General features: G+C 51.5%; 1 protein-coding gene and 1 long non-coding RNA gene across 4 annotated transcripts in view; one reads left to right on the forward strand and one right to left on the reverse strand.

The window, feature by feature from the left end:
* Positions 1–1,309: 1,309 nt before the first annotated feature.
* LOC107510329 lies at positions 1,310–5,046 on the reverse strand. Of its 3 annotated transcripts, none has more exons than XR_004953559.1 (4): positions 4,511–5,046; positions 2,765–4,355; positions 2,393–2,482; positions 1,310–2,279 (listed from the first exon to the last, which is right to left on the reverse strand). It is a non-coding gene; the product is annotated as an uncharacterized LOC107510329 (long non-coding RNA). The 3 variants fall into 3 exon arrangements; XR_001596785.2 differs by having other exon boundaries at positions 2,765–2,839; positions 4,281–5,046; XR_004953558.1 differs by having other exon boundaries at positions 2,765–5,046.
* A 208-nt stretch (positions 5,047–5,254) lies between these two features.
* Positions 5,255–13,551, forward strand: part of PTGIS (prostaglandin I2 synthase) — a 38,447-nt gene continuing 30,150 nt past the window's right edge. Inside the window, exon 1 of the mRNA XM_016143727.2 lies at positions 5,255–5,433. Within this exon, the coding sequence (XP_015999213.1) occupies positions 5,360–5,433 (74 nt within the window). The 5' untranslated portion in view covers positions 5,255–5,359. The remainder of the gene's footprint in view (positions 5,434–13,551) is intronic.

Raw genomic sequence — 13,551 nt, forward strand, 5'->3', positions numbered from 1 at the left:
ATGTCAAGGTTTCTTACTAGCAGAGCAACTACCTCCCCACAATCTGTTGAAAGTTGGTCCTCGACGCAAAGAGAAAGGGCCCCGCCTGAGACTCAGGAAGGATAAGGCTATGCTTTCCTCAGAAGTTTCTACTATAACACCCGCAGAAAAATGCATGACATTTAGTCAGTGTACTAACTAATGTTTTAACATCTCAGATAATATGACCTTGAACTGCGGCTTCACCACTTCCGTGAGGTATGCAAATGTGAGCATGTTAAATTACCCGCTGGATGGTTTCTTATTAATGGAACACAGTACTGGGGGACCTTGTTCCCTGGGAAGACTGACTGTATTTATGCCTCAAAAGTCTCCAACCGCAGGGAACTCACCCTTGACCCCAGCTGTAATAGTGACCTACACTTATTTAGTCCAGCTGAATATACTGCTTTGTTTTTATTTATTGTACCGCTTATGACTATTGCCCTAAATATAGAAGTTAACAGAATAGCCTGCTCCATGGCAAAAGCCTTAAACACAAGCTCTCAGGTCATCCATGCCAGGGGAGAAGAGTCAGGACCGGTCAGAGAAGCTACCCTTGAAAACAGGGCTGCTATAGACTACCTATTACTCAGACGTAACCATGGATGTGACGAATTTAAAGGAGTATGTTGTTTTAACCTCTCTGTCAACTCATTGAAGAAAAAGTGAAACAAATTCATGAAGTTGTGTCCAATGTTGAACAGAGGACAGGACTTTTTAAGTCTTGATCTCCCCGCCCTCACTTCCTGGCTGCCCAATCTTGCTCGCTGGGCTAAGGGCAGCATTTCTTATTTTCATTTTGTTTATCTTTGTAGGAGTTATCTCCTGTTGCCGCCTCCAATGCGCCCCCACCTGCAGGTCCCTTGCCAGTTGGATACCCAAGACAAAACCGAAACCGAAGGGAAGAATTTTCTTACAGCGGCAAAGCGATCAATTTCATCTTAAGCTGGTCCCATATGAGACCGATCGAAAGAGGGGGAAAATGATACGGGACATCACCTGAGAGATTCTTAATCTTTTAGCAGGAAATGATACGAGACATCTCTTGGTGAGTTCTTAATTATTTAGTAAACCTAGTTTTCTCCTTTCTTTGGGAAAAGGATCCTCTCCTCTATATCCAGATAATGACCCTGAAACTGGTAACTCAGTTTCTCCGGGAATGGCCCTAGGCCAGGCAGGGTCTTAAGAGTCTGAGAGGAGAAGACTTGAGGCCAAAGGTGTTTTTTTTTTTTTTTTTTTTTTTTATTCTTTAAGTATCTTCTTTTCCTTGTTTAGGGACTGAGGCTGCACTTCAGCAGGAAACCCAAGACCCCACCCTGACTGAGGGAGAAAGGGAAAGAGCTCCATGAAACCCCTGTAGGCAGGGATTGACTACGGCCATTCTCGGCTGGAAGCAGATACGGAAGAGACCTCCCGACCCTCGACATCCATTCTAATAAGGGGGTTCATGGCTCTTAGAATGGAGTTAGGTAGGAAAATTAGGGGTTTTCTGGGTCTGCCTGCAAAGACACTGAGGTCCTCCTTTCCTAAAAGGGGTACGCCCTAATCCTCCAACAATTAAATGAGTCATGGGGGTCCTGGTCCAGAACATGGAGTTGGGGATCCTGGCCTCTCCCACTTGTAGGTTCTCTCCCCATGCTCTTCAAAGCTCTCTTATTTGGTCTCTGCCTAGAATCCATGAAATTATAGATGGTTGTAACATCCAGACCACCCTTATACCAGCCCCTAGGCCAGAAAGATCAGAAGACTGTAAAGGGAGAGGGGAATAAAGAAGAATTGCACTCAAAAAACTAATCCCCTCTTTGTTCTGCTTCTGTGGACTTGCTTACTGCATAGGCCTTAGGGCAAAGCGATCTCAAGATCGACTGAAGACCCACCCTCCCCTATGATTGTTTTGTCTCCATAACAGAAGTATTACCTAAATTCCTACATCATGTGCTCTGTAACTGCCCATAGCCCACGCTAACTGTAACAGCACAGGTATAAAGGCGGCATGGCCCCCGAGCCGAGCTGGCGTAATATGCCCGAGTCTTCCAACTCTCAAGTGCTGCTTGGTTTCTCACACGTCTGGTTCCACGACATTTCTGCACTAGTATCTTCCAGCCCTTTCTCCATGGGCTAGAAGGGTCGCGCTTGGAGTGGCCTTCCCTCACCTTCATTCTTGAGGACGCATCAGCCCTGCCCTCAGCAGGGCACTGTTGGTCCTCACGGGTTAGGGGAGGCTGGAGTCTCTTCTGCTTCCTAGAGCCTGCCTGTTCCTGCAAGACGCCATAGCCAGAGAGCCGGATGCCCTATGAGCCTGATAAACGTAGAGAGCCCAAGCTACTAAAAAAAAATCATAGTAAAATGAAGTGACATTTCGAATGCTCACCATGGCAGTCCTGTGCGAGGTGCTACAGACCCGTTATTATCTTCACCATGGCCGTTAGTGGAAGGTCATCTTGGTTAGGAATGTTTTTGGCTGCATGTAAGAGAAAATCTGACTCATGCTGTATTCACTTGACTATCTCATTAAACAAGGAGTCTAGAGGCAGCTGGTGCCAGAGGGAGTTATTCTGCAGCTCTAGTTTGGGTCTGTGCAATTTTCCTTGACTTCCCTCCTAACACCGCCCCACCCCCACCCCACCCCACATCTGCACACAACAGCACCCAAAGAAGAGAAGGCAAATGGGGAGGAAAGGAATCTCCCAGAAGGCACCCCTGCAGCCACCCCTGGATCCATCCTTAGCAAAGAGGGACTTACCTGGCTGGTTCAGACAAATGGTAGTTCACTTCCTGGGGAAGGGGTGGTTCACCTTCCTAAGCACCTGCCCGATTCCTGAGCAAAATCAGGTTCTGTTAGCAAGAGAGCACCCGGGGGCCATGAAACATTCTTCTCTCATTGGTGTACAAGCAGCTTGCCTCCTTCCAGAAGGGGATTTTGCCTCTGGATGGAGGGGGAAAGTGACATGCTATCTGGGATCCTGGTCTGCACACACACCAGGGGTTTGAAGTAGAAGAACTAACATTTATCGAGAGCCTACTGTGTGCCAGGCTCCGCGCATTCTCTCGTCATATATAATTCAGTCCTCACAACAGCCCTGTGAGGGAGGAACGGTTCTTCCCATTTTCCAGATGAGAAAAACGAGACTGAGCTCTGATCACACATCAGGTGAGAAGCTGAACTAGCATAACCTCTGACAGCAGTTAATGCCCACTTGTGCTCCCTGTGGGTCAGGCACTCTGGTAGGTGCGTCACCTGGATCAGGTCATTTACTCCTCACCTGAACCCTATTCTACCGATGGGGGCACTGCCGCTCAGGCAGGTGGAGCAGACTGCCCAGGGTCATACAGCGTAGTACTGGCTGAGCTGGGCTGTGAACCCCATGGCCGGAAGGCTGCCCTATGGGGCCCCCCAAATTTGGAGAAAAGCCTCCAGGCCTGTTCTGTGGCCTTTTTGGGATTGTTGGCTTTGCCAGCAGACAAGCTGGATAAATAAACAAGAGGCTCAGGAAACTCCTATTTCCCTTTTGATGTTCTGAATCTGCCGAGGCCACATGAGAGTCATCCAGCGGCCTTGACAGCCAACATGAAACAGGCAAATAAATGAATCTTTAATATGACAGCAGGAAGCGTTAAGTACCGTCAAGGAAAAAAAAAAAAAAAAAGAAAACAAGTTAAGACAATAAGAGTGATGGCCTGACTGCTTTAGAGCAGGTGGGAGAGGGCTTCTCCGTGGCGGTGACAGCTGAACAGAGACAGAGGGACGTGATGGACAGAGCCCGCCGTGCGGGTCTCAGGGAGAAGAGCGTTCCAGGCGGAGAGACTATCAAGTGCAAAGGCTGGAGGCGGGAGTGAGTTTGGCACACTTCGGGGAGGGCCGGAGATGAGTGTGGCTGAAGCAGAGGGGTGGGGGTGAGAGCAAGGGGCCATGAGGTCAGGGAGGTAAAGGGGGGAGGGGGCGGACCATGCCCGTCCTTGTAGGACCTCGTGGGGACGTGGGCTGTGCTTGGCTGAGGCGGAGCCGTGGAAGGTTCTGAGTGGGATTCAGTTCCAGGATCTGACTTAGGTTCCAGCAGGATCCTTCTGACTACTGCGGGGAGAATGGACTGTGGAGGGCAGACCCAGGACACTAGGAAGGAATGAGCTCCTCAGAGCACTTTGGGAAGATGAAATGAAACCAGCCTAAATCCGCCCAGCACTGAGCAGCAAACACAGGATTAGAATCGGACCTTCTGGTTCCCAGCTTTACGCTCTGGCCACAGTCTCACAAAACTTACCTGTGCCAGGCACTCAGTGGTTCACGACTCCCCGTCACTGACAAGCTCTTCTCAATTCCTCACACACACACCTGTCTGGTCCCTGATAAGTCACTGGCTTTAGAGAGGGCAATGACCCTGTGCAAGGTTTCGCAGGGTGTAAATGCGGGCTGGGGGTTGTAGGGACTTGTGAACACCCAGCAAACCTGGACTGAGGCCCAGGCCTTCCAGCTGGGAGCCCAGGTGCTCACCAGCATCCGAGGGGGGTCTCCTGCAGAGATGTCGGCAGTTGGAGGCTGGCGCCGGGTAACCCCCAGGTAATTGCAGCAATGGCCACCGTACCCTGCACTGCGCCAGGTCCAGGTCTGGGTGCTTTACAGTCATTGGTCTGTCCCTTACAGCAGTTGGGGACTGGGGACTCAGAGTCCAGCCCCTAGTAGTTCTTGTAACCCTCTCCCTGCAGTTACTGCAGGAAATATGCTTGGGTATAATCCAGTCCAACCCTGCCAGCCTGACCTACAGCATAGAAAACTCAAGCTCCCTAACTCTGGGACGGGTGGGGCGGGGTGAGGAGCGGGCTGGGTGACAGGCGGTTTAGGTGGGGTGTGATGGAAAGGCCCCTCTAGACCTCTCTCACCACCATCGCCCTCCCATCCTCATCCTCCCTTCCCTAACCTATCACCCTTCCTAACCCCCAAATTTCCTCCCCTTCCCCCCACAATCGCTCCCTCCCAGCACAACGTTTCCCTTTCTTCCACATCACTCCTCCCGTCCCACCCGAGTCCCCTCCTTCCTCTCCAGCCCTTACCCCCCCCCCCCCCCCACATTTTCCATTCCCCCATCTCCCTGCAACTTTCCTGGCCCAGGGGGTGGGAGCCTGTCTCAGCCGAAGTCAGGGGAGGTGGGTCTCGAAGAGCGCCCCCAGCGACCCCTCAGGTCCTCGGAGGGATCGGCGGCCCCGCCCCCCGCCCCTAAACGGGCCGGGCCGGCGGGAGGGAGGGCGCGGGGCGGGGAGAGGCACCTGGGTGGGCCCGGCCGCCCCCGAGCCGGCCCGCAGTCTCCCGCGCTCGGCCGCCGCAGGCTTGGTCCCCGGCCGCGCCATGTCCTGGGCCGTGCTCCTCGGCCTTCTGGCGGCGCTGCTGCTGCTGCTGCTGCTGACCCGCCGGCGCACGCGGTGAGTGCCCCCCGCCCGCCCCGCGCGGGCCCTGGCGGGACAAAGCGGGGAGTCTCCGCTCCCGGGCCCGGGCTGCAGCCGGAGGTCGCGGAGCCAGCGGCAGGCTCGGGCCAGAGCCCCCCGCCCCAGCCCCGGGGCAAGGGGGGCGCCTTCCCACCGCCTCCCACACCCCACGGGCCAGCCCCTCGGAGGCGGGAGTCCAGGCGCCGCGCACAAGGGGCTCCCGCGCTGATCCCCCATCCCGCTCTGGGAAGAAGGGCCCGGCCGAGCCGCCCCTGCAAAGAGGGTGCAAAGTGTGTGTATTGCGGCAGGGGGGCGGTGGGGAGGGGGGAGCGGCGCAGGGTGGCTCGCGTCCCCTCGCTGGGTCCCAGGGGCCTGACACCCACTGCTCACGCTCGTTCGGCCAGGTCTGGAGAAGCCTGACCTGGCCCAGAGCGCGACGCCTGGGAGGGGTTCCAGGTGAGGCCCGAGGGTCTATGCGTGGGGAATGGTGCGTGGACAGGCTCGATGACCTCCCCCCCTCCCCCGCCCCGTCCCCCGCTGGGAGCAGCCCTCTCCCAGTCTCCAGCGGCCCTGTGTCAAACACCTGCTTTGCTCTCTGCAGCACTGCTGGGTAGACTTGCTCCTCGCGCCCATTACACGGATGGGAGAGTTGAGGCTGGGGAAGGCAGAGGCCCTGAGGCATGGCCTCTTACCAAGCCTGGAAACACCTTCCATAGGGTCTCCTGACCTGGATGAGGGGGCTGGGTGGCCCAGAAAACGCCTCTGAGGCCCCCACAGCCTGAGCAGGGAGAACCAGGTGAAACGTCTCAGCTTCCTGGTCCCAGAGGTTTTCCTGCTTCACTGAGAATCTTCTGTTTAGGAGAAAAAGTAAAACTCGGACACCTCAAATCAGGGAGATGACAGTAGGTCTTTATCTTTCTATAAAACATTTCAAAAATTAATTTGAATTGCACAAGGAATAGCCAAATACATTCGACTTAAAGCAAATATTTACCCCGTTATAGATAAGCCCTCATGACCACCCTTCCGACAATTCTGGACTTGTCCTGTTGATGGGTTCCAGGGCAACCTTCCAGATTTTTTTTAAAGTACCCTTTTCATGATAGACTAGTGTTATATTTACAGAAGAGTGGCGAAGATAAGGACAACCAGTTCTCAAGGGCCCCTCACCCGCTTTCTGTTCTCGTTAACATTTACATTATCGAGGTACATTCGTCAAAACTGAAAACCAGCTCTGGTCTGCTGTGACTAACCAAAGTCCAGACTTTATTTGAATTTCTCAGTTTTTCCACCAATATCTTCGTTCTGTTCCAGGGTCTGATCCAAGGCCTCATGTCACCTTTAGGTGTTAGTTATATCTCGTCAGGCTCCCCAGCTGTTTTTAAAATTACTCCAACATACAGACTTGAGCCTATAGATAGACACAGGGCTGTGTGTGTGTGTGTGTGTGTGTGTGTGTTTAAATCAGAGTGTCTGACAATTCCAGAATTTTTTTGGAAACTTTTTATTTTTAACCGATACGTTAGTTGAATTTCCAAACAATAAGTTCATGATATTCGTCTTCAACCACTGGACACCTTTTCATGTGAAATTTAAAACCATTTATGTGATCGTTCGCCTGGAAAAAAAAACAATAAGTTCATGATATTCGTCTTCAACCACTGAACACCTTTTCATGTGAAATTTAAAACCATTTATTTGATCGTTTGCCTGGAAAAAAAAAAACGAAAAGGAAAAAAGACAGTTTTCCTATGATGAAATGAATTTTTTTTTTCTAAGTTGTCAGGCTTTTTGGATACTCTGTATAGAGATGTTTTCAGACTTTACATTTGCCTTTTTTTCACTCCAGATTTTAGTTATGACACCCCTCCATGTTGCTACGGGGAAATCTAATTTATTCTTTCGAATTTCTATGTAGGATTACATACTGTGACTAAATGGTAGGCTTCTTGTTTCCTTTTTATGCCTGGTCCTATTGATGGACTTTTAGATTGTTTCCAGCGTTTTTGCTATTTCAGACAATGTACTGTGGTTTTCCGGTGTGGCCTCCGGCTCTGTGCTTTTCTCTGGGGTGATGGGGGCAGCCATTAAAATACATGGAGTCTGGGAGGCAGAGTATCTGGGTGCTCAGTGTATGGAAATGTCAAGCCTTTAGCAATAAGAACGAGCTGCGTAACCATTCTCTGCCTCAGTTTCCCAATCTTTAAAGCAGGCGTGATGATAACCATAGTAGCTGAGAGTGGAATTGCTGGATTAGGAATGCCAATTAAGTGCTATTTTAGCTAACTCTTGCTATCAGTGCGGAGAGCTAATTTATCTTTGAGTGAGGGTGAGTCTTGAATTTTATATCTGGGAGGCTTAGGAAAGCCAACAGTGGGTATTAGGGAAAGTGTAGGTATGAGGGTCACTGACAGCTGTAAGGCAGTTGCATGCACCCTGGGGAGACCCCATGGGGACCCCAGTTTAGGTCCCCAATCTAATTTTCTTCAAACTGGGCAAGGGAGCTCTTATTACCTCCATTTTGCAGAGGCGGAAACTGAGGCTCAGAGAAGCCAAGCGATGTGTTCAGGGTCTGCCTTGGTTAAAAATCTGGGCTGCAAGAAATCTTAATTCCCAGGAAAAATGAGTTCTCACTCTTCCCACACAGTGTATTTGTAATCTGAGTGCTCCAAAGTCTTAGAACCACGTGATGTTAAGATATTAAGAGATGCAGCTACCACCAGGAGATTGTTAAGGACAGATAATTGAGGGTTGGAAAAAGAGGTGGATGATGCTGGTGCTGTATAGATGGTGATTCAAAGTTTGGGTCAAAACAAGCAATGCCCTGTACCTGCGTTGGCTTATTCCTTCCTCCTGACAGACCCCCAAGGTCATGTTCATAACCCCCATCTTAAACAGCACAGACCTAAAAAGCCTAAGTGACCTCCTCAAGGCCACAACAAAGTTAGATTCCACATTTAGCCGGTTCCAAAATTTATGCTTTTCCCAGTAAAAAGATAAAAGCACTACTTTGGTCGGCAGCTCTGTCCTCACACTTTGTTTTTCTTTTTTTTTAAATTTACTTATGAAAAATTTCAAGTATACAGAAAAATAGAAAGAATAGCATAAGAACTCCCATGTGCCCATCACCTTGATTTGATGATAATTAACATTTTCATAAAAAATTACAGATTTCATAATATCTCACCACTAAATATTTCAGAATGCATGTCAAAAAGGAATGGCCGTCACACTTCTATTGTCCTTCCTGAGACTACAAAAGATAATTTTTAATGGCATCTAGTTTCCAGGCCAAATTTACATCTCCGCAGTCAGAGCAAGAGTTTTTAAGCCCGGCTTGATAACAACAGTGAGTGAGTTTTCTTCGGAGAGGTGGTGAGCTAGGAGTTAGAAATCTGACTTCTGTGCCCACGGAGGCTGGGACCTGCCATGTGCATATCAGAAACATTCCTCTTGGTTTTCTGGCCCTCATTTCTGTCTGTACTCTTGAGCTGGGTCACAGAGCTGGTCTCTCACGCCCCAGGCACTTCTCCAGGCTGAGTGCATCTCTTCCTCTTGGGGCTTGTGTGACTGCTGCAGGGAGCATTGGGAGAGGTCTTCCGGGTGGGAAACCCCTCTTCTGGGGGGACCAACAGCCACAAGCAGCATCAGGTGAGGATTCCTGGTGGCTCGGGGGTTGTTCTGGGCCCTGGCAGGACACGGAATTTCTAGGCACAAACAGATCTGTCTCATTCCAACATGCACCAATCAGAGGTCACCAAACAGTGGTCCATGGCTGGGTTTAGCCTTAAATGGGCCCGACGTGTACCACACAGCACAAGAAGAGAGAACTGGAGTATTCCATACACAAAACTCCAGATTTCTAGCTGCTTGTGAAAAATTAGAAGATCTAGAACAGGGACCCCCAATCCCTGGGCTGCAGACTGGTGCCAGTTCCGCTAGGAGCTGGGCCACACACACAGCAGGGGGTGAGTGGTGGGCAAGGGAGCAAGCAAAGCCTCATCTGTATCAGCAGGCGCTCCCCAGCGCCAGCATCACCACCTCAGCTCCACCTCAGATCATCAGGCATTAGATTCTCACAGGAGCACCGGTCCCTGGTGCCCAAAAGGTTGGGGACCGCTGCTCTAGAACATTTGCCTGGGACTCAGAAATAGAGTCCACTCTAAACCTTGCCACAGTCCCCACCACTCCCTATTGCCTCTCTGGCATGTGGCTGTTCTATTTATCACTATAGCTGCTCTGCTGTTTTTCCTTATGTCAAGAAACAATTCTCTGAATCTGTGCCTATTACAAAAACAGGAAAACAAAAACTAGAGCAAGATGGCCACGTGCTTTTTCTACCCAGTGAGAGGCACTGAGAGGAGGGAGTGCGAGGGGTTGGGGAGACTCTTGGTTAATGGCAGACAGCCTGCGGTGTAAGCCCTGAAGCTCAGGTTGTTCCAACCCAGCAGGGCAGAAACCAGACCCCTTCTGTTCCTCCGTTAAGTCCTGCTGGAGCCCGAGTCCCTGAATCGAGTTGAAACTACTGGAGAGAGAGGTCGAGAAGTCCACCAGTATTGAGCACAGCTCGGTGGTGCAGGCTCTGCTGTGGGCGACCCAGAACGTGGATGATTCTAGGTGCCCAACCTGCACGATCTCCCTGGACCCTCTTAGCAACTCTGAGAGGCGGGGGTAGGTGCTGATCATCGAGCGCCAACCACGTACGTGATTTATTCATCTGACATACGGTTATTAAGGGCCTACTATGTGGCAGGCACTGTTCTAAGTGCCGGGGTGAACAACTAGTGCCTGCCCTCATGGAAATTTCATCCAGCAAAGGTGTGATACTTTAAGAGACACAAAGGGGGTGATATATATCCATCCTCAACCCTCTCCCCTCACTTCCGAAGGGTCAAGTGGAAAGAGACAGGTGGCGGGGCTGGGAGGGAGGAGCGGGCAGTTTTGGGAAGAACGCGCCGGATGGGAATCGAAGCTGAAGGGGAGAGTCAGGAAAGGTGCCTTGGTGTCTGCACCCGGAAGAAGCTGGGAATGAGACCGGCAAGCTGTGTGTCCCTGCCCCCAGGGCCTGGCAGTGCCTCAGAACAGTGAGAGTGTCAGTGGGAAGGCTAGAGACCGCAAACCCCGAAATAGAGCCTCCTTTGCCCCCGCTGGCCTGGCTGTGGCTGAGTCACCCTGGAATGTGGCCTGGGCCTGAGTCAGATTCAGGGCCTGGGGCTGGAGAAGCCCGGCCACATCGAGGGTCCGAGGCCTGAGCTCCCAGCTTCCTGCCTTTGTCTGCAGCTGCCTTTGTCTGCACCTCCTTGGGACTTTTCTAGGGAAAGATAAAAGCTGCCAGAAATAATTCCAGGCAGCAGCCAGGATAAAGGGCAGGGCACCCACATCCTCAAAGATGTCCCGGAAAATCTCAGGCCCTGCTTTGGGCAGGTAGCTGGAACCTCTCTGGGCCCAGTTGCCTTATCTGCAAAGTGGGGCTGCAGATGTCCACTTGGGATGACTAGGGGCCAGGGTAGCATCTCCACAGCCAGACCTGCCGGGATTAGAAGCCCAAATCCTCCACCGTGGGTTCTGGGGCAAGTGATTCAGCCCCTCCGCGCCTTGGTCTAGTCTGCTATAAAACGAGCTTGATAGTAATAGTTGCTTCCTCGTAGAGGGACAGGGCTCATTAAGCGTTAGCATTAATTCCAAGCGAGGAAACGTTTGGAAAATGCACAGTGCGTGACATAACGTCGTTCCTCAGTCAGGGGCACGCAGCGTCTACCTGGTCCTGTTTCTCAGACTCACCAGCTGCTCCCCAGTCACGAGGTGCCAGGTACTCACTGTTCTCTTAGCTCCCTCCATCTGCATCGCAGCCTGATGTGGTCAAGATAGTGTTGTCGCTCCCGTTCCTCAGGTGAGGAAACTGAGGCACGGAGAAGCAAAGTGAGACAGCCAGCAAGAAGCATGGCTGGGGTTTGAAGCCAGGAAGTCTGGTGCTGAAGTTGGTCTCTGACCTCCTGCCTCGCATATAAACAGAAAAAACCAAAACAAACCACAAAACGCTGCTCTGAGTCCTGTCTCCCTGGGCCGATGCGAACTGGCCCGAACGGGCTACTCCCACCCCAGGCCCTGCCACGGTGATACTTTGCCTTTGCGTGAGTCCTTCAGGGAAAGCTGCCTTGACCCAGAGCCTTGCAGAGAGATCACGGGAAACGACAGGTCCTGGCTCCATTCCTGCACCCCCTTAGAACCCCAGACCTGTGACTCGAGAGGGTCCTCAGTGATAGACTTAGCGGCAGAGTTGGGGCAAGCGAGAGAGGAGGGGCCGGCGGGGGGAGGCACTTCCTGGCGCCCTCAAATCTCATCTCCGGTTCTGCTCTCCTGTTTCCCAAACCCCGGCCCTCCAATCTGGCCAGTCTCTCTGCTTGTCGCTTGTCCTACCCTTGGGGTTTATGTTGGGGGACAGCCAGACTGAGGGAGCAGGAGGCCACCGTGGAGGAAGGTGGAGAGGCAGGGGAAGAAGAGTGAAGGGAAGTTAGTCTTCCCCGGGCCAGCCGGGCGCTCGGCCGGGCTCACTGGGGACTGTGCTCCCCGCTCCCCGATCGTCACAGAAGTCTCTGACACATCTCCCTCCCGCCTCTCTCTGTTGCGAGCTTTTAAAAACATAACCATGTCAATTCCCAGCTCCTGCTTCAAACCTCCACTGGTCCCCACCTCACTTGGCATACAAACCAGACGCTGTCCTTGGCCTTCAGGCCCTCACGGTCCACGGGTCATCTCCAAGGTCCTCTCCCACCTCCCAGCCCTCATTCTCCACCCCCGCCACACCCGCAGCCCCTGCCCTGAAACCTCGCCAGGTGCGCTCCGGCCTCAGGGCCTTTGCGCTTGCTGCTCCTGCTGCCTGTCCCGCTCTCCTCGCCGACTGAGCTCCCTCCTCATCCTTGGGGACTCTGCCCACACGGCGCCTTCTCGAAGAGGCCCCCCCCCCCCAGCCACCTCTAAACGAGGCCCCCCTCGCTATCTCATGGGACCCTTCTTTTTTTTTTTCCCTTTAACGAGATACGTCACACACTATAAAATTCACCCCTTAAAAATATCCAACTTAGTTGTTTTCAGTATAGTCACAGGGTTGTGCAACCATCACCACTAACTCCAGAATATTTTCATCACTCCAGAAAGTACCATTATCAATCACTCTCCGTCCGCCCCTCGGCGGCCACTAATCTACTTTCTATCTCCACTGATTTGCCCATTCTGAACATTCTGTAGAAATAAAATCACACAAGATAGTGCCTTTCGTGTCTGGCTTCTTTCACTTGGCATAATGGTTTTGAGGTTCTCCCACGGTGCAGCATGATTTAGTGCTGCGTTCCTTTTTATGGCTGAATGATGTCCAAGGCATGAGGAGGGCACATTTTGTTTATTCATTCATCAGTCAATGGACATTTGGGTGGTTCCACTTCTGAGCTATTATGAATAATGCTGTTATGAACAATAGAGTATGAGTTTATGTATGACCATATGTCTTTAATTCTTTGGGGGGATATTACTAGGTTGTATGGTAACTCTGTTTACCCTTTGAAGGAACTGCCAGCCTGGGTTTCCAAGGTGGCTGGACCGTTTTCCATCACTGCCGGAAATAAGCGAGGATTCCAATTTCTCCACATTCTTGCCAGCAATACCACCACCACCACCACCGCTGCTGCTGCTATTTCTTTTTTCTTCTTTTTCCTCCTCCTCCTCCTCCTCCCTCTCCCTCCTCTCTGTCTCTCTTTCTGTCTGTCTTTCTCTTTTTGTAAATCATGGTCATCTTAGTGGGTGTTAACTGGTACTGCTTTGTGGTTCGGACTTGCATTTCCCCCGTGACTGATGACTTTGAGCATCTTTTCATGTGCGTACTGTGTATCTTCTTTGGGGACGTGTCCATTCACACCCCTTGTGCGTGTTTTAATTGGGTTATTTATCTTTTTTCATTGTCAAGTTGCAGCTCCTTTATTTTCTTCATCTGAAAAGATGTTGCTTTTTCTGTTTTTTACTTTGTCTATTTCGCCTCATTAGTGTGTGAGCCCGGTGAGGTCAGGACCTCATCTGCTGTGTTGCCAACGTGCAGAACAGTGCCTGCTTTTATAGTTAATATTT

This window comes from Rousettus aegyptiacus, unplaced genomic scaffold (assembly GCF_014176215.1).
Source record: "Rousettus aegyptiacus isolate mRouAeg1 unplaced genomic scaffold, mRouAeg1.p scaffold_m13_p_12, whole genome shotgun sequence".
NCBI lineage: Eukaryota > Metazoa > Chordata > Mammalia > Chiroptera > Pteropodidae > Rousettus > Rousettus aegyptiacus.